Source organism: Primulina tabacum, chromosome 6, assembly GCF_025594145.1.
Source record: "Primulina tabacum isolate GXHZ01 chromosome 6, ASM2559414v2, whole genome shotgun sequence".
Lineage (NCBI taxonomy): Eukaryota > Viridiplantae > Streptophyta > Magnoliopsida > Lamiales > Gesneriaceae > Primulina > Primulina tabacum.
In genome coordinates, this window is record NC_134555.1 from 8,577,283 (window position 1) to 8,596,950 (window position 19,668).

The following is a 19,668-nucleotide window of genomic DNA, read 5'->3' on the forward strand; positions in this document are numbered from 1 at the left end:
AGTGGCTATAATATTTACTTTACTTGTTAGTATTTATTAGCAACTTAAAATAAAATATAGTGTACTAAAATAAAATATAGTAATATTCCGTAAGATTATTTAATTTTATTGTCAATAATGAATTTTAATTGGCTAGTATTTTACTAATGGCAACATTTTTTTTTTACTTCTATATGTCTCGAAACTTTAAAGTAAAAAGATAGCTCTCATGCGTAATTTTAAATTTTAATAAGTATTTCAATAGATAAAAATAATAAAATTCTATAATACTTCTCGATGTCATCCATTTTTAAGTTGATTTCATTTCTTTAATTTATTTTTAAATTTTATAATAAATAAAATATAATAAATGTATACAGACAACATATATATAGTTAACAAAATATATATGCAGTTATTTCCTAAAAGAATGCATGTATCCAGACAAGATCATGGCTCATAACCGTCGATCAGATTTTTGAAAATATATTGACCCTTACCGTAACCATCTTTTAACGGTTTTGGTTACGGTTCATGAGCCGTCAATTACGGTTAACCGATGATCACAATTATAGTATGATCTTTTTTTTTTTAAAAAAAAAATAATTTTCAGTTGAATAAAACTATGATCGACCTGATTTGTGACGAGTTGTTTGTATCCGTCGAACCAGTTAGCTATCAATTGGACTATTGACATGTTAAAAAAATAATTTTCAGTTAAATAAAACTATGATCGACCTGTTTTGTGACTGAGTTGTTTGTATCCGTCGAACCGGTTATCTATCAATTGGACCGTTGACATGTTATGGGTCCGATCCAGGTCACGGGGTGTGTTACTTAAGACACATACACGATAGGGATCGTTACGGTCCCATCCTGTCCGAAATTGAATTCTTAAATTTAATATGAACATTTTAGTTTGATCAATTTGTTTGTTTTTATTTATTTATTTTTATTCAGTTAATTCTATAAGTTTCCTAATTAATTATCAATTGATTGGCTGATGGATAAGTAAGGAACCTAAGCCTCACCAAACAACACAATAGGGTTTTTGTTTCTGTAGTTGTACGCTTGCCGCTGTCGCCAAATCAAAAAATCTCGGGAATTGATCGTTTCATAGCGCCTGCTTTTCGATCGATTTTTATGTTGATGTGAAGGGAAAGATGTACTCTTCTCGAGGAAGCAATAATACCTATGGCCAGAAGCATCCCTACTCTTCCCAATCTTCGTATGCCTCTCAAAACGTATGTTTCTATGCTTACGCGGATTATGTGTGTCTATGAATTCTGGGATTTTGTATTTCAGTCTTTGAAAGGTACGAAGGGCGAAGCGTGTGAAACGGCCATGTTTGTAAAATTCGTTTGATTTTTGTTATTGTAGTTAGGCTCTGCATATTCTGGCCATCCTTCGGCTGCGGAAAAGGCGTCTCATTATGGGGGACAGTATAGTTCGGTTTATGGGTCCGCCGGACAGCAGGTTGTATTATTACCACATGCTTTTGGCCACTTTTTAATCCGCGTTTTATCAGTTGGTATTCGACCCAATTTCATATGAAGAACGTGTGACACTACAGATTTTGGGACAATCTATTTAGTTATTTGCTATTATTTCATGCCCATGACATCTGTCACTCTCATAAATTGTGGTCTGCACAAAAGTAATTTCTTTGGTCCTTGCATTGCTGCTGCTTTTGTGTTTCAATGCCTGAAATGTTTTGGATGTGGCCTTTCTGGAACGATAAAATTGCAATTTCAATGCTTTTACCTTGAAACAGTTCTTAAAACCTCGTGAATATTAACAGTTGTTATTGTTATTTCTTGATAAATACTGTTAATTTGTTGCAGGTGAGAACAGTTTTGAAATCATATGGTCAATATTTTGTGTTGTTTCGCATTCTTCAAATCAAATGGGTTAACCATATTTGTTCATGTGACATTGCTGACAAGTCTTTGGTCTCTTTCTGTTAGTTTAATTGGACTAGTGCTTGTTTCATCGAGAATTGATGGTCAATTGTTTTAACTTGATTATATGGTATTGTACCATGGTTGATAGATCTTGTGTGCTAGTTCACTATATGTTCTTTGTGGTCGCATCACATCATTCAAGCAATAACATCAAGCCAAGTCTATGCAACAGTGATAAACTTCTTCAATTTGATTTTAATTCAGTGTATGAAAACATGATACATGGAATGAGGAGACTGAAGTACATAGTTTTGTTTTCCCTTTTAAGGATTAGAATATGCACGTTCCTTGAAAGGATAGCAATTACTGTGATCCAGAACATTGAATTGATTGTAGAGATGGGGATATAGTCTACGTCAATCTTAGGAAGTTTGAATATGTGGGTTAATGCATAGAAGAAATGGTTTCTTTTAGGAAAGCGGATCATAGGTGCCATTTAAATGGCCTTTTAACTCATCTTAACTAAAAAAATTAGCAGTGCATTTTTTATTGTTGTTTGGATACAAGTTTTTCCACGTTGATGTTATTTATAATAGAGTGGTATTGCGTGATGGTGAACGAAGAAGGGAGGTTTATCCCCACCTGAGAAGAAAGAGACTGGAGGGATTAAACAATAGTTGTTTGAAGAAACTGGAGAGAAAAAATATGTGATTGTTTAGTAATAATATTTTAAATAGTTTATTTGAAAAGTGATAAAATGATGTAATTTAAATTGTTGAAAAAACTTTATGGAATGGAGCTTTTGTATGTATAGACGAAATTATAAATTTTTTGGTTGAGTTGAGTTTGAGATCCCAAACTAACAATACTGTTGAGAAATAGGATATATCACCTAGAATTTGGGCTCACATACATCTGAAATGCTGGAATATGTTCTTTGATAATTTTTTACATGTCCTTTATAGCTCCGTATCAAGTTCTGTAACAGGTTGCTTTTTCTCAAGATTTTTCCCTTAGATCACGTTTGACTTCTCTTTCTTAGACTGAAGAACCTCACTCCAACATCAATCATGTTATCTTTAGCTCTAGCATTTATCTCAGTTCCTTATGTATCTTGTTGTCCATTTGATTTAAGCTTTTGAGAGGGTATGAATGGTTCAATCGACTGTATTGTTGTTTCATATCTGGTTGGTTAAAATGGTGTATTTACTAGTTACCGTCTACAGATATCTTCAATGGTTGCAAAGGGATCTGCAACGACCACTTTAGAAGGCCGGAGTAATTATGGATCGTCCATTCCAGACTCACCTAGGTTCACATCAAATGATTATGTCTCATCTTCGAGTCGTGACTATGGGCAGAAAGTTGACCAGCTGTATTCTGATAGAATTTCTGATTATCCCTCCATTGATAGACATCAATATGATGGACGCCACCGTTCATATGTTGGGAGGGATTTACCTAGTGAAACCGTCGGTAGATACACTGGTTCAGTTGCTTTTGGCCAAGAACATCAGGTATTGAAATTGAATGTTGTGATTTACTTCTTTAAATTGTTGCTTTTGTTACTTTGGTCTCGGTTATATAAATTGGTAAGTTGAGCTTGGTATAATAATCATTTTTTGTTTCCTTATCCTTAAGGATGATTTATGTGAATTTTTTTGTCTGATTGATTCGTTGTTGTGTTCATAATATATGCTTAAATTGTTTATTATAATATTTTAAGTTCTAATCTAGCTGTGTTTTGTAACTTTTGTTTTGCCCTTTAGAACCAAATATCTAACCTTTTTTTATTTGTACTCCATTGATTTTGTTGTTCACAGTCTAAGATGTATGATCGTCTGGAACAAGCAACAGTGCTTAGGCAAGAACAAATGCTAAAGGCTCATACAATATCTTCCTCTATTGAAGGTGGAGCTAGGTAATGTACTGTTAAGCTAGTATCTGTTTTTTCACTTTTTTTTTGCATGCTAGTATCATTCTTTTTGGAGTAGATGAAGGTGTCGGTTTCATCAGTTCTCGTCTTAGGAACTAGGTGATGCTAATTTTATGCACTCTACTCATAAAACCTCTGATCATGTGATGAGATTGAAACTTAATTTAGCTTTGCAAATAGTTATTTCGGTCAAATGAAGACACCATTTTAATGATAGTGGACTGGCGCACAACAAATGTGTGTACGGTTTCATACCATCAGTTGTGCTGAGCAAAAAATTTATGGCAGACAAGCTGATTACCTTGCAGCGAGGGCCCTAGTACATCGTCCTGCCCAAGATCCTATTGCATATGGTGGAAGAATTGATCCTGACTTGCGTAGTTTAGCGTTGGTTAGTGGGTCATCTTATAGTGGACAGCATACTTCGTCAATCTTAGGAGCAGCTCCACAGCGAAGTGTCGATGATCTTATTTATGCTCAGAGTTCAAATCCTGGCTATGGAGTTAGTTTGCCTCCTGGTAGGGACTATGGAGCAGGGAAGGGCCACATTAGCACATTGCTTGAATCAGATTACCCAAGCAGCATGTTGGCACACGTTGGTCATCCAAGAGTTGATGATCGGAAAGATAACAGGAGTAGACATGGTCGGGAGCTGGAGCAGAGAGATCACGAGAAGAGGGATTACTTGCTTGAGCGAGAGAAAGATAGAGAGAGAGAGAAGGAGCGACTACGAGAACATGAGAGAGAAAGAGAAAGGGTCCGAGAAAGAGAAAGAGTCCGAGAAAGAGAGAGAGAACGAGAGAAGGAACATGAAAAAGAACGGCAACGAAGGGAGAAGGAGAAGGATCGAGATCTCAAACGGAGCCTGGAATTGTGGCGTGAACGTTCTCCCCCCAGACTCTCCAGGGACCGTAGAGGTTTCTCACTGGCAAAAGATGTCAGATCTGTGCGGCGCGAATCCCCACGTCATGAAATTTTGCATAGGTGGATCATGTTTAATTGCATTCTGTTCTAGTTATGTGTGTTACACAGCTTATCAATCTTGTAATCTACCTAACTTGGTGTTCTACGATGCTGAAGGCTTCAATCCCAGCATCAATCTCCTGTAAGAGAAAAGAGGAGAGAGTACGTCTGCAAGGTAAAACAACTATCCCACAGGCTGCCTGCTGCAGAATAGTCAGAGAAATTGATATTAAATAGCATTTGACTCCTCTTCGAGAACCTCAATTCAAAATTTGCCCATCACCAGTTCATTGTTTATTTCAGACTGTCATGACTGAATACTATCACTTCTGTCTCTTTTATTCTTGGAAAGCCTACTTCAGTGTTCCATTTGCACGTTGATATATATCTTTTCACTGCATCTCAACGTCTCCAGTTGGAAACCAGTTTGACTCCTCTCGCCTTCCTTCTTTTCGTAAAGTTCTTTGAGTCTTCCACGTTTGGCATCAGCAATTGCTTTTTGTACTGTGCAATATTTTTTTAGTTTTTAGAGCTCATGGTTATGGGTTTACTTCTTGTTTTGTTGACATTCTTCATTATTTCTCATCAACTTAGAAGCTGCTTGCAATGCGGAATTCTTTGGTATTTTCTCTAATTCACTCTCAATTCTACGTTGTTCAAATCTTGTAGCTGCCACTAACGTAGTTGCGTTGATGAGGATATACTATTTTTCCTGTTTATAGCTTCACCTGGAATCCATTTGCTTTTGATGATGTAGAGAAGATGCCAATGTGTTTGAAACTGGACAACACTGTTGAAATATATTCTGGAAGCCATTTACTGATAGATGCACCCTAATTCATGGCATTTTTTGTTGTTGTAGATCTTTTCATTTAGCTTTGTAGAAGTTGAGAGGGATTATTTATCATTAGATAAGCGATATCCTCGGCTTTATGTATCTCCAGAATGCTCAAAGGTATTGCCAGTTCATCTGATTAGTATAATTTTCTTGCTCTGACCTCTGCTTATGACTTCACTTTGTTGGCTGTTTGTAGGTTACCGTTAATTGGCCGAAGAAGAATGTGAGGCTTCACTTATACACTCCTGTGAGGTAATTTATCCTACGGCTTCTTCTTTGGTGTCATTATTCAACATATCATCTTGAAAATAAATTTCTCTTCCAATCATGTTGATGCTTTTTATTATTAATATTGTTATAAAGATTGCGCTTTAGCATCATTATTCTGATGTTGTAGTCTCTTAAAAATTACACGATGATGTAATAATTTTAAGTTATATTTCGATTAAAATTAGGCTTTTAGAAATTTGAAAATGATAATAATTACTATACTTGATGAAATAGTTTTGAGCATGACTTTGTTGAAGAGATGACTTCCACGGAGAGGACAGAATCACCTAAACAACTGGGAACTGATGTATCAGTGACAAAAGCAAGAGGAACTACAGTTTGGAATGCGAAGGTTAGTTCATAAGCATTAATTTATGTGTGTGTAAATGTATATCTGTATGCATAAATATTGTGGTATTTTATATGCCATGGCTACTTAAAAATTTGTGGAAAAATTACTTTTATGTGGGACGTTCTGTGCCTCAAAGCCTGGAAAGACCCAGATTCTGTCTTCTCAACATAGATCGGCTCTAGTCATCTTACTGAGATATTAGGCCATATTTACCACCAAAAATTTCTCCCATATTCCACGTGAGGTGAGGCTGCAATTCTGCAAATGGAAAACGTAATGCCTCTTGTTGCATCCATTACAACTTACTGTAATCCACTCCAGTAAAACTCTAGGGCTGAAATCCAGTCCACTTCTCCAATAACACCCAAGTGATGATACTGCCACTAGATTTTCTCAGATGCCATTTGTAAGGACACCTATCGTCATAGTTTAGTTTCACTCATCCTGCTCAAACTGATGCTATTTAAGACCTAACAAATGTGGCTCACAAGCCATTCACTTATTTCTCCAACAACATATGGTTTGTCATTACATTTCCCTTCAAGATTTAGTTGAGGTTTACATCATACAACTTCAATTACATGTTAAAAACGGTCAGTACTGAAATTTTTGGTAACATGTTTCCAGGGTACTTTTAGTTTCTTGAGCTTGCTTTAACGCTTAAAAGTTCTCGGTATGAATCACAGAGTCCAATTAAGTTAAAAGAGGACCTGCAACAACTTTTGATGGTTCATCTATTAATCTCTTGTTTTCCTGTTAATTCTAGTGTTCAGTAAATTGGAGGACATTATGTTGAATTGTTACTTTGTTTGCACAATAATCCTCCCAAAAATAAGGGGTTGATCTTAAGTTTATGTGCTATACACTAACCTTTTTGTATATTTTAATGTTATTATTGGATTATGATTACAACAATTATCACTGCGAGAGCGGCCATTAAGGGAATGTGATAATGATATGCAAACCTATATTTTCTTGGTAAAACCCAATTCTTCTCTTGCTTTTTCTCTGGTATCAGATTCTTCTGATGAGTGGACTGAGCCAAAATGCTCTGGCAGAGCTGTCATCTGAAAGAAACTATGATGACCGTGTACCACATTTTTGCAATATGCTTAGATTTTCTGTCCTTAAACGTAATAATACTTTAATGGCAATTGGGGGCCCATGGGACGCAATTGATGGTGTTGATCCAACGTTTGATGACTCCTCGTTAATTCAAACAGCTCTGAGGTTTGTCTCTTGAGGAATTTTCTTGATTTGTTTTTGTTTTTCTAGATGGTTCTGAAATGGTTCTTGTGTTAGGTATGCAAAAGATGTGACTGATCTTGATCTGAAAAACTGTCAGCTCTGGAATCGTTTTCTCGAGGTAGTCTTTTATCTTTTCTGTCAGTAAGCTACGTTTAATTTAAAATAGAAGACTCTTATAGTGCCATTAGATCCAGCCTTAGATGCACGATATTTTGGTTGCTCGTACCGATATCTAACTTTGAAAAGAACAAATAATTCATTTTTAGAAATATGTTTTCAATAAATAACCGGATATTTTTGTTGTGTACCTTTAAAACTAGCGTATCTCAGCAATTATTGGAAATGTGGCTCATAATATTAGAATCATTAGTTGTTAAGTGTCCCCAAAGTCCAAACAATATTGCTAGAGTACCCATCATGCCTTGCACCTTTAAAATGCCATGAATGGCAGTTCTACTCTGCTTCTGCAGAAGATAATGAATAGAAATGACTATAATACTTAACAAACATTGTCTCTCCAGGAGTTAGAAAACTCATCTAGATTTTTGTTATCCTCAAACTTATTTGCATGGTTCAGGTATACGGTGTGAATTGACTTGACAATCTAGATTGTCTTACCGTATAACTCTCTTGTTAGACAAATTTAGCAGAAGCTCTGGCTTTGTTTATTTTGCTTTGAAGTTCCACTTTTGTGATTCTGTAGTGGTGTTTTTTTTTTCTTCCCCTTTTTTAGCTTTTATTCTGGCAAGAACATGACTGAATCTAAAGAGTTTGACCATAAATAGTTGTATTCCATTATAATAATACTCTCGATAGAATACTCTTATTCATTAAAAATGCTGTTTTATCTAAAATGATGAGTTCTTTGTAGTGAAATTTTATTTTCTAGGCAGTTCTTAAATAATTCAATTTCATGATGAATTTGTATTTTACTTTCATTTGCCCCTTACACCTGAGCGTGGTAGTTTTAGTTAAACTTGTTGAACAAAGAGAGCAACCAACAAAACCTTTATAACATGGTAATGAGTGGAAATAATTCACATAAGTAGTTTCAGAATTTGTAAACGAGGGAGCATGCCTATGATTTTCCTATCAAATCAAACGTTCTCATGAAATTGACTGAGATGTTTGTCGTTAAAGTCCTTATTTTATCTCTATAAAAGTGCTAGGGTTTTATGTTTGTTCATCGGAATGGGGAGGCTGCAGTTCTCTAGACGTTGCTGCATTTCCAAATTGGAGGAGTTTTTAATTGAAGAAAAAATGATAAAAAAATGTACTTGTGAAGTTCGTGGTAGACATGGCGCCATAATGATCAAATTTTCAAATATCACTATAGTACCTCAATTTGAGCCGATTTGCAATAAACAACTAGAGGATGTTTTCATTCTTAATTTTTAGACATTTTTGACATAGTAACTCTGACATGTTTGACATAGTAACTCTGACATGTCTGCCCACTTGTCATAAAATATTTTGATGTGCAGATTCATTATCAGAGAGTTGGAAAAGATGGGCTCTTCAGTCACAACGAGGTAACTGTGTTGTATGTACCTGATTTGACTGAGTGTCTTCCTTCCATGGATTCATGGCGAGAACAGTGGCTTAATCACAAAAAAGCAGTTTCTGAGAGGGAGTTGAAGCTCACTATGAAGAAAGAGGTATGAGTTAATTTTGTATGCATCAAATTATTCGTCCTAAACTTTACTGGATATAGAATCCTAGAATTGTATCGTGAAGAAATCAAATAGGTATATTTATTGACACAAATGTAAACCTGATTCTTGACTCTGAACATCTCTATCTACACATATTTACTTATAGTTAGCTTCATTTATATTCTTGCCTTTTCATTGAAACTTTTTTATCTCAAAATTAATCTATGAACCTCATGCTTGATTGAAATTTTATGCGATGGAAGGCATGCATTGCTTCGCTTTGTTTAGTGAGTGAGATCCCTTGCTTCCTCCTTGATCTGGAGTTCATAGACTGCTTTTGTGCCCTGATATTCAAAGACTGTGGATGAATTGCATTGTTTTAGTGAATCTTAGAGAATACATTATTTCTGTTAGGCATAAGACTAGTATAGAGCGTATCCTCCTTTAGAACTATGATATTAGAATTAGAGTAATACTATTAACAGAGTATAACGATCTTCTAAACTGCTGCTAGGCTATATGTTATCTGCCTGAAACCTTTTTCCTTGAGAAACTGTGGCCTAAAATAACTGTGTAGCTGGTTAAGAATGTCACGGCAGATTTGCCATTCACTCGGAAGAGGGTTGGACTGGGTTGGTGATGATCATATACATTGGTTGGTTACAAGTGCCACCCTCTGAAGAGAACGTATAGAGCTTTTCTGAGCCCATTCAGTGGTCACAACATGCATGTGGCAATGAATTATGGTTTATGTTATACTTGTTAAGCTAGAAACAGATAGTATAATATGCTTTTTCATGATATTATCCTTGTAGTTCAGATATTGAAATTATGCCTGTGTACTTTATTGAGCTTCCCAGTCTTATTATATTCTTGCACTACTCATCAACCACCTCAGCCTTGTGTGTCCCTTCCATTCTGTTTATAATTTTAAGGTATTGATTTTTTTTGGGTTACAAATTAGATAACTGGTGACAAGGAAGGAGGCACAAAAGGTGACAGTCTTAACTCTGGAACTGTACAATTTTATGTTTTACATTAGATTTACTCACATTTCTTTTTGTTATAACAAAGATAAGAAAAAGCTACATTTGAAAGATGGAATGTCAAAAGCTGGACAACTAATAAAGAAAGAGTCTTCTTCATGGCCGTCTGCAGAGGATAATAAAATGGAGATAGATGCTGACACGACGGACGTTGAAGGGAACCTGGTTTCAGAAGAAGGCGATGAGAAAAATCAATCTGTTGAAAGTAAAGAATTGATTGTAAAAGTTGAGGAGGAGAAAATTGTTGCAAAGAATGTTCAAGGAGAAAATTTCAGTGCTCAGACAGCTGTTGGCTTTAAGCCTGGAAAGAAGAAAATCATAAAGAGAATTGTGAAGAAAAAAGTTGAGAATAAGAAAAACTCCACAGAAAATGCTACTAACAAGAATGATGAATTCAAGAAAGGGGATACTGAAGGAAATAGGGTTCTTTCTGAAGAAGTTGGGCAACAGGAGGGTTTATCAGCTGAAGCTCCAGCTATTAAAACTTTTGCAAGGAAGAAGATCCTGAAAAAGCCAGCGAAATCTGCTGGCGAGCAAGACGCAAGCAAGACCATTGAGGGTAACACAACAAATGAATCAGGGAGCACCCAGGATAAAACAACGGTTAAATCAGAAGATAACACTTGTACCGTTGTCCAAGAGGGTAGCACCAAAGTTACTGTAAAAAGGAAAGTAATCAAGAGGGTCCCAAAGAGAAAAACTGCCTCAGCAGATACTGGCAGTATTGTGGCTACAAAGGATATGGAAGAAATAAAGATAATTCAGCCGGATGACAATAAAGAAGCTGTTAACAGTGAGATGAAAGAGAGCATCTCCAAGGATAAAAGCAGTCCCAAAATGAAACAACAAACAGTTATTCCGAAGAAGCAGGAGAAAAAGGAAGAGAAGAAGGCAGACAAGAAACAATTATCTGGGTCTAAAATTGGTACTGATATTGCGAAACAGAACGTTTCTCAAAGTGACAATCAAACAAAATCGAATGAAAAGGCTAAGCCCGAGGACGAGAAAATAGGGAAAGATCGCCTTGAAAAAGATGAGTCCAAAAACAAAGATGTGGTGAAAGAAAAGAAAAAGAGCGATGATGCCCCTCGACATCCTGGCTTGTTTCTTCAAACAAAAGGGAGCAAGGATTCAAAAGTAAGTATCATGTGCAACACATTCTCGTTGGTATCTATATGATTTACTCCAGGTTTTCTGTGCTTGTGCACCAGCATGTTCAGTGGTATTTTCTTTGGTCTAACAGCTCCAGTCATTATCACTTTCGCTGGATTCACTCTTGGATTATAGTGGCAACGATACTGAAGAATCAACCTTTGAGGTTTGTCTCAACTGTTGTTTGTGTGTATAAATAATCTGATACTTTGACCGATGTTACATTCCATGCCATGTCACATGTGTTATTCAGTCTCAGTGTTTGCCATATGAGGTACTGAATTGGACTTTAATTTCATTTGTGCAGTTATCATTATTTGCAGAATCCTTGTATGAGATGCTACAGTATGAAATGGGTTGTCGTCTGTTGGCTTTCCTTCAGGTTGTCTTGAGCCATCACTCTTGTTAGTTTGGGAACTAAACCGAGTTTATTTATGTTTTTCTCATTCTTATCTTCTTTTCTTTAAATTTTAGAAGTTGCGCACTAGATTTGTTGCAAAGAGAAACCAAGGAAAGAGACCTAGAGAGCAAACTTCAAAGGAGAAAAATGAGGATAACTCATCTAGCAAGCGCGTTAAGACAGAAGATGTCGAAGCAACAAAGGCTGAAAATAATGACAACACTCACAAAGATGATGTCACAGAAGAGGCGAATATTACTAATGAGGTTGCTGAAGATAAGGTTGAGGATGAAAATGAGGAGCAAGAGCCTGAGGAAGAAGATCCAGAGGAAGATGAAGAAATGACTGATGCTACGCCACATCTCAACTCATCTAAAGAGGCAAGTCCTTGTACTACTTTCTTTTCGCGTCTGTGTAATGTGAAAGGACAAAATTTAAGACGACAAGAAAAAGGTGAGTTTTAAATGTTATAGATGGGGGATGAAAAGGTCAATTGAGGGCCTCTTCTGCTCTATGTATGCTATCTTCATGCTCAAGGCATTTTCAATTCTTTTAAGTGTCATTTATTGTTATTCTCTATGAGATGCGGAGAAGACAGATCATAGCATTGTTAGTGAATCCATTGCTCTTAAAAAGCAGAATCGACAACAGGAAACCACTACAAAAGCTTCAAAGACCGATACTAATATGGACGTGAGCAACAAGGGGAAGGTAGCTGAAGAGGCTTCGAAGGCAAACAAAGTCGACAAGGAGCTGCTTCAAGCTTTCAGGTTCTTTGATCGAAATCGGACTGGACACATAAGGGTAAAATTACTTTGAACTCTTATCCTGGAATGGAGTCATCTCAAGTACATGATTATTTGACACATACTTCATTCGTTTTTCAGGTTGAAGATCTGAGGCTGATAATTCACAACCTAGGGAAGTTCCTCTCGCACCGGGATGTCAAAGAACTTGTGCAAAGCGCACTCTTGGAAAGTGACTCAAGCAGAGATGACAGGATTCTATATGATAAGCTGGTGAAGATGACAGACATTTGAATGAAGCTTTCAAAGTGTGCCAGACACTTGGTGGGTTATCTGTCAGCCGGACTTCATAAGTTTCACTGTTTTTGGTTGGTCTCGTTGTGAGAATTTTGTTTAAACTCTAAGTAGTTGATGATCTTTGTCGGATGACCAGTTTTTCTTTTTTTAACTAAATTTTATTGAAACTACAAAACATGGTCTTTGCACCGTTTTTAAGATGAGTCAAGTGCGTAGGTCCGGCCAATTTGTTCTCATTCACGATGGAAAATAGAGTGCTTTTAAGATTAGTCAGGTTCCTAGGTCTATTTTTCATTGTAGTGTCCAAACAAACCTATATAGTAGAAAATATTTCTCAAAACCGATTTATTTAGTTGGCTATGCGCAGGATCACGCTTGGATACGTAACTCGACAAGATACATGTTTTACGTAAATAATGAATTGGTTAAATTTTTTTCCAACTCTGTAGAAAAAGTTGTTTGTGGTATATGTAAACTTTGTCTAAGATATGGATTTTACGTAAATCCAAGTAACATGCATCTTTTATGTATGTGCGAATGAAAAGGATGTTTTTTGATTCGATCGATTTGTTTACATTGGTGAGTTCGATTCGATTTATATGGTTTTGCATTGAAATATATCGATGAATCGTACAAAAACACATGATATATATTTATGAGTAGGTCTCTTGTGAGACGGTCTCACGAATTTTTATCTGTGAGACGGGTCAATTATACCAATATTCACAATAAAAAGTAATGCTCTTAGCATAAAAAGTAATATTTTTTTATGAATGATTCAAATAAGATATTCGTATTACAAAATACGACCCGTGGGATCGTTTCATACAAATTTTGTCTATATTTATTGGATTGTTGCAAGAAAAAAACATACAAAAGGAAAGTTATGCCAAAACAATTTTCTTCATATAAAAATAAAATTACACATCATGTGTAAAAATCGCTAGCATATAATTAATTCAAAAGTTCATTCAACCAATTATTCATTTGTGGTAATTGTAAAAGAATAAACTTTAATAATACGGTTTCACTATTTAACTAACTAAATTGCTGTAATTAATTATTTTCATGGTTTCACTAAAATGTTCAAAAACACGAATTAAATGAGGGGTGCATGGATTTCTATTCCACGCGAAAATATCTTTTTTCAAAAAATAAAAAATATAAAGAACTTATGCTCACATTAGTTCTCAAAATTTCAATGGTTACTATCATTTATATTTGAAATCTACGGATTTTAGTTATAATTTTATTTCTAATAATAAAAAAAATAAATGAAATATTAAATACGTATATTACTTAATAAACATTAGCTACATAAAATCTTTTATGGATTTTAAATGATTCTTTCTAATATGAGGTGAAATTGAAGTTGATCTTAATTAACACGAAATACTACATAAACATGCCAAGAGAGACTCAGATTTTTGTTATCTAAAATTACAAAATACATTTGAAATATATCCATCCAAATGCAACATAATTGTACTATTTATTTATTTTATCATAGTTTGATTGATTGGTCACATAAACCAAAATCTTACAATGACTCAAAAATTTTCTTAAATTAATTAATAAATAAATTGACCCCACGAGAATTGTGTTAAGTTGTTTTCTTTCACTAATTTGTGATGAATAAAGCAGATAATTTCGAAAAATGGCCGCTTCAAGATTCTTGGTGTACTTCATCAATAGGCTCCTCCAAATGTAACTCACTGCTACTTTTGACCTCTTTTTATACACAAAAACACTACATTGGAATTTTTATTTTATTTTCCAAATTTAAATAACCATAACAACAATATCAATACTCGAATGATATATATTATTTTCTCTCGTGAATTCCCTCTAACTTTAATTTATTAAATTTGTAAATAATAAATAATAATTAAAGTTGCATAGCATATTATTTTTTTAATGTGTCTGTGTGTGTATATATATATAATATATATATTCCCTCCAACGGATCGTTCAGCCAAGCTCGGCTTCACTTTCTTTCCGTTCGTGTTCGTCTATTCCTTTTTCTTCTTTTGGTTTGATTTCAAGAAGAAGATGGAGGGAATGGAATTACCACAACAACAAGTACAAGGGAAAACAGGGAATCATCATGTCGGAAATGGAGAAACAGATCCTCCGGAACAAGAGGCGGTAGCGTTGGAGGATCCGATATCTGTTAACCATGATCACGAAGCCATAGTCAATGGTGATGAAGATTCTTCATATCTCAAAGATCCATTAGATTGTAGAGTTCCCCAGGAGATTATCCGACCCGATTCACGGTTGCCCATGCCAGAAGCTCCTCCGGGGATGGAGGTTTTGTATCCTCAATCGCCGCTGGTGCAGCGGTCCCGCTCCTCGCCGGAGACGCTCGACACGCAGGCGGCGTCCATTGGGAAATTCATACGCGAGAAGAGAAACAGTTTCTAGGCCGCGATTACGAAGCGCATATCGTCTTTGAAGAGCGGGGAGGAAGGCGAGTACGACAAGGTTAATGTGAGGGAATTCAATTTGGTTGGGTTGAAAGTGATCAAGAAGCTCAAGGATAACAAAACGGAGCTAAAGGGTAGAATAAGCTTCTTTTCCCGATCGAATTGCAGGGATTGCACCGCCGTCCGATCCTTCCTCCGTGAGAGGAACCTAAACTTCGCCGAAATCAACGTTGACGTATACCCCGGGAGGGAGAAGGAGTTGAGGGAGAGGACCGGCGGTGTATCGGTTCCGCAGATATTCTTTAACGATAAACCGATCGGTGGATTGATAGTGCTAAATTCGTTGAGGAGTGGTGAGATGCTGGACAAGAAATTGGAGGAGATTTTGAGTGTGAAGACCCCAGATGATGCTCCGGCGGTGCCTGTGTATGAATTTGACGAGGACGCGGAGGAGGAAGAATCATCGGTGGACGAGATGGCGGCAATTGCGAGAGTGGTGCGACAGAGGGTTCCGATTCAAGACCGTTTCGTGAAAATGAAATGAATTTTGTGAGGAATTGCTTCAGTGGTGCGGAGCTTGTGGAGGCAATCATACACCACTTGGATTGTGGTCGCAACAACGTACACTTTTTTCTTGTTACACCTTTTTTTTTATGAGATATTTTTGACATGATTTTATATATTTATATTCGTGAAAAAAATCGATTTAATTTATAAATATCGTAAAAATTAATATTCTTTACATAAAAAAATATTTTTCATGAGTCGGATCGGATCGAATCAGATATACCGTTCATAAAATTGATTCACGTGATGATATCATATGAGGTTTCTTATTAATTAAATTATTTAGGCAATGTTTGTTTTGTAGGATAAAATAAACTAATGATTAGTATGTAAATGATAAAGAAAATGATTGTCGTAGGAATGTAATATATGGTGTAAAATAGTATTTTGTTTGGTTTGATTTTTAAGTGTAGGATAATTTTGAATTTTTTGATGAAAAGACAAAATTGCCCTTTCCTATTTTTTTTTTCTCCACTCCGGCGGCGGCCGGCTGCCGGAAACGGCGTCGGTTGTGGCCGGCGGTTGCCGGCGGTGGTCGGCTTTTGGCGGGGTTGCCGGTGGGCGGTCGGTGGAAGGAAGTGGTGGTGAGTTTGAATTTAGGAGAAGGGTAAAATTGGAAAAATATGATGTATTAAGAGTGTGATAAATAATCCTAGGGTGAGGAGGTATTATTTTAACATATCTAATATAATCTAATCATTCGTAGGAGTGATTGACTTGATTAAATAAAAAACGTACCAAACAAGTGATTAGGTAGGTTAAAAAAAATAAACCTACCTAATCCACCAAATCAAAAGCTGCCTTAAGGTACTAATTTTGTGTGCATATTGTTCAGCTTCTTTGAAATTTTTCAATCTAATTTTTGAATATTTTATTTGAATCTGTCCATAACGGATGCATAAGCTTACACATTTATTATTACATTAAACAAAGGTAAAGGGTTGCGAGCCTTTTGAATATATAAATGATTACATTTTGTAAAGAAAATCGATTCTTTTACAACGTTCATTCAAGTAAAAATGGGCAATTGGAGTAAATATATTTTAATTTAGATGAGCATAAAGAATACTTGGACATGTGAAAATCTTATATTTGCATCATTTAAACTTGAATTTAGAAGAATCAATCAACCCCACTATCAACTTAATGTGTAACATGGAAATGTAGTTGTTCTTGGCATGATTTCTCTATCTGTCTATATTATCATGTTATTTTCCCTCTGAATAGTTCATGCTTTGTGCATGTTGACCATTCACTAGGCCATTGAGGTTGGGAAGCAGCTTGCAAGAAATCATTTCATTCACCACGTTTTCGGGTAAGATCATACGCACTTTCAAGATCACGGGATCTTTCAGTAAGAGCCTAATTTTGACATAATGATGCATATGTGCAGGGAGAACACATTTGAGGATGGAAACCACCTCTACCGGTTCCTTGAACACGAGCCATTCATTCCGAAAATGCCACAATTTCCGAGGCTCGGTTAATGATTTGGAGCCTAAGGCCGCTGCTGCTTTGAGCCAGAGGCTCACCTGCATAATGTCAGCTATACTTGAATCCTATGCATCTGATGATCGACGCCCTCTTGATTATGTTGGCATCAGCAACAGCGAAGAATTTAGGAGGTATGTACATCTAGTGGAGGATCTGCAGAGAGTGAATGTAATGCCTCTCTCGACAGATGAGAAGCTGGCATTCTTTATGAATCTGCACAATGCTACTATGACTATTCATGATAGATAGGAGATCCTTTTTTAACGAATTCATGCACGTAGTTGGGGGCTATGCCTACTCTTTAAGCTCCATCAAAGATGGCATTCTCCGAAACAACAGTAGACAGCCATGCTCATTAATAAAGCCTTTCAGCAGCGGAGACGCACGTTTGGAGGTAATTATAAGATTTTTCGTGTTGGTTTTATATATGAAGAAGCGTGAAATGAATACCCTTTTGGATTAAACCGAACATAGTACAAGTTCTCAATAAAAGAAGGAATCAAAACTTGGACACGATTGCAAAACAGTTTTCTGCTTGTGCTAGGTACTGAAGTTGGCTATGGAGTATACATCAAACTGAAGCATGCTACTATGTTTATGCATCTGGCATTTCCTAAAGTAAATCCTTTAATCCATTTTGGACTGTGCAATGCAACGAGAGGAAGCCCGTCTGTAAAATTCTTCACCCCACGAGGCATTGAGTCCTAATTAAGATACGCGGCCAGGGAGTTTTTCCAACGGGACGATGGAATACAGATAGACCTCGCCAAGAGAGCCGGTCACCTCTCAAGAATGATCAAATGGTAAGTGATGACCAACATTTCATAACAGAAGATAAAATCTAGCATGAAAATTGAGGTGTTGGTGTCCTTTAATTCGCAGGTATAGTGCAGATTTTGGGCAGGAAAAAGAAGTGTTAAAGTTCATAATGGATTACGCCAGTAAAGCTGGTCTCTTGACACGTTTTTTGAGCGACGGAGGCAATATTAAAATAGTATACCCCAAATTTGATTGGTCTTTGAATTCTTGATTCCATTGTTTTCCGATGCCAAATAAATAATAGGAAGGAATGTTTCTTTTTAAAAATCTAGCAAAATTTAAATTACACCCACGGTACATCACAATTTTTCTCTTGTAAAATCAAATTGAATAAACTTATATCTTTAAAAATTCTATCTTAATAATCTTTACAAAATTGTATTCACATTATTAATCGAAATAAATCGATGTATTTAACGTAAAATCATCTCCAAATTTAGATAACATTAAATTATTTTTTTCAAGAATGTATTGTAAAAAATTCATTATCAGAATCTGATTTGTAATATTTTTTAAAACTAATTAATATTTAATTATGTTATTTCTTCTACATGGCCAAGGTTTATTATAAGAAAAATAATTATTGTATGCATGAAATATTAAAATATAATCAATGAAAATACTGTTAATTGGTAAAAAAATTTGTCTGTCAAGATTTTGATTAGGATTCGGTATCCATGATTTTTTATTAAATGGTCATTTTATTATTTTAGCCTTAAATACTTGACAAATTTCTTATCTACTCATTTCTTAACTCAATATACGCATTATTTCTTGTGTGTTTTTTTAAAACTAATAATCCAACTAAAGTTAATAGTAGAAGAATTTGTTTAATGGTATTGAATGCTGAAAATTTTGTGTTTTATCTTGATGATATAGTTGGGAAAATATATTTAAAAAATATAAGTATGTAATTACTGAATGGTACCAGCATATTATGATCACTTAATTGTTTTGACATTTATATTTTAGTATAACTAATGTGATATTTATTTAACATTAATATGATATTTGGTATTAATAATATGTTATTTTATATAATTGATATGATGTTAATATACTTAATTTTTTTTAGCAATGATGATATCATTAGTTTGATATTTGGTATCGATGATATGTTACTTGGTATGGTCAAAATATTTTGGTTAATAATTATAACACAATAGAGCTTTTTTTTTACGATATCAAATCAAGTATCTATTGACTCGATTTAGGTATCAAGTACTCATTGACTCGAATTAGATTATTTAAGTATCAATTTAGGTATCATATTTTGAATTCACGATACCATCAACAAAAGTCACTCAATATCAATTGTGTAATATATTTTTTACATCCTCAAATAATAGAATAATGATATTTACGATGCCAAAATCAAGTACATATTGACTAGAATTAGGTATTTTTGAGGCCAAATCAAGTACCCGTTGACTCGAATTAAGTACTCTAAGTACCAATTTAGGTATCTTATTTTAACTTTACGATGATACCAACAAAAGCCACTCAACATTAACTCCGTAATATATTTTTAATATCCTCAAATAATGGAACAAAGATATTTACGATGCCAAAT

The 19,668-nt window shown here is 35.2% G+C and overlaps 1 protein-coding gene and 1 pseudogene across 2 annotated transcripts; both read left to right on the forward strand.

Moving 5' to 3' along the window:
* The first annotated feature begins 994 nt into the window (after positions 1–994).
* LOC142549101 (protein SHORT ROOT IN SALT MEDIUM 1-like) lies at positions 995–12,972 on the forward strand. 2 transcript variants are annotated; one of them, XM_075657865.1, is made up of 19 exons: positions 995–1,223; positions 1,360–1,455; positions 3,110–3,400; positions 3,707–3,804; positions 4,108–4,803; positions 4,900–4,957; positions 5,645–5,737; positions 5,817–5,872; positions 6,125–6,242; positions 7,261–7,472; positions 7,545–7,608; positions 8,975–9,148; positions 10,110–10,140; positions 10,220–11,328; positions 11,435–11,509; positions 11,651–11,725; positions 11,818–12,123; positions 12,383–12,547; positions 12,631–12,972. In XM_075657865.1, exons 1-19 carry the CDS (start codon positions 1,143–1,145, stop codon positions 12,781–12,783), a joined length of 3,951 nt encoding a protein of 1,316 aa, XP_075513980.1. In that variant the 5' UTR covers positions 995–1,142; the 3' UTR covers positions 12,784–12,972. The 2 variants fall into 2 exon arrangements, with proteins under 2 accessions (XP_075513980.1, XP_075513981.1); XM_075657866.1 differs by having other exon boundaries at positions 10,304–11,328.
* Positions 12,973–14,838: 1,866 nt separating this feature from the next.
* Positions 14,839–18,368, forward strand: LOC142550003 (uncharacterized; annotated as a pseudogene).
* Positions 18,369–19,668: the final 1,300 nt, after the last annotated feature.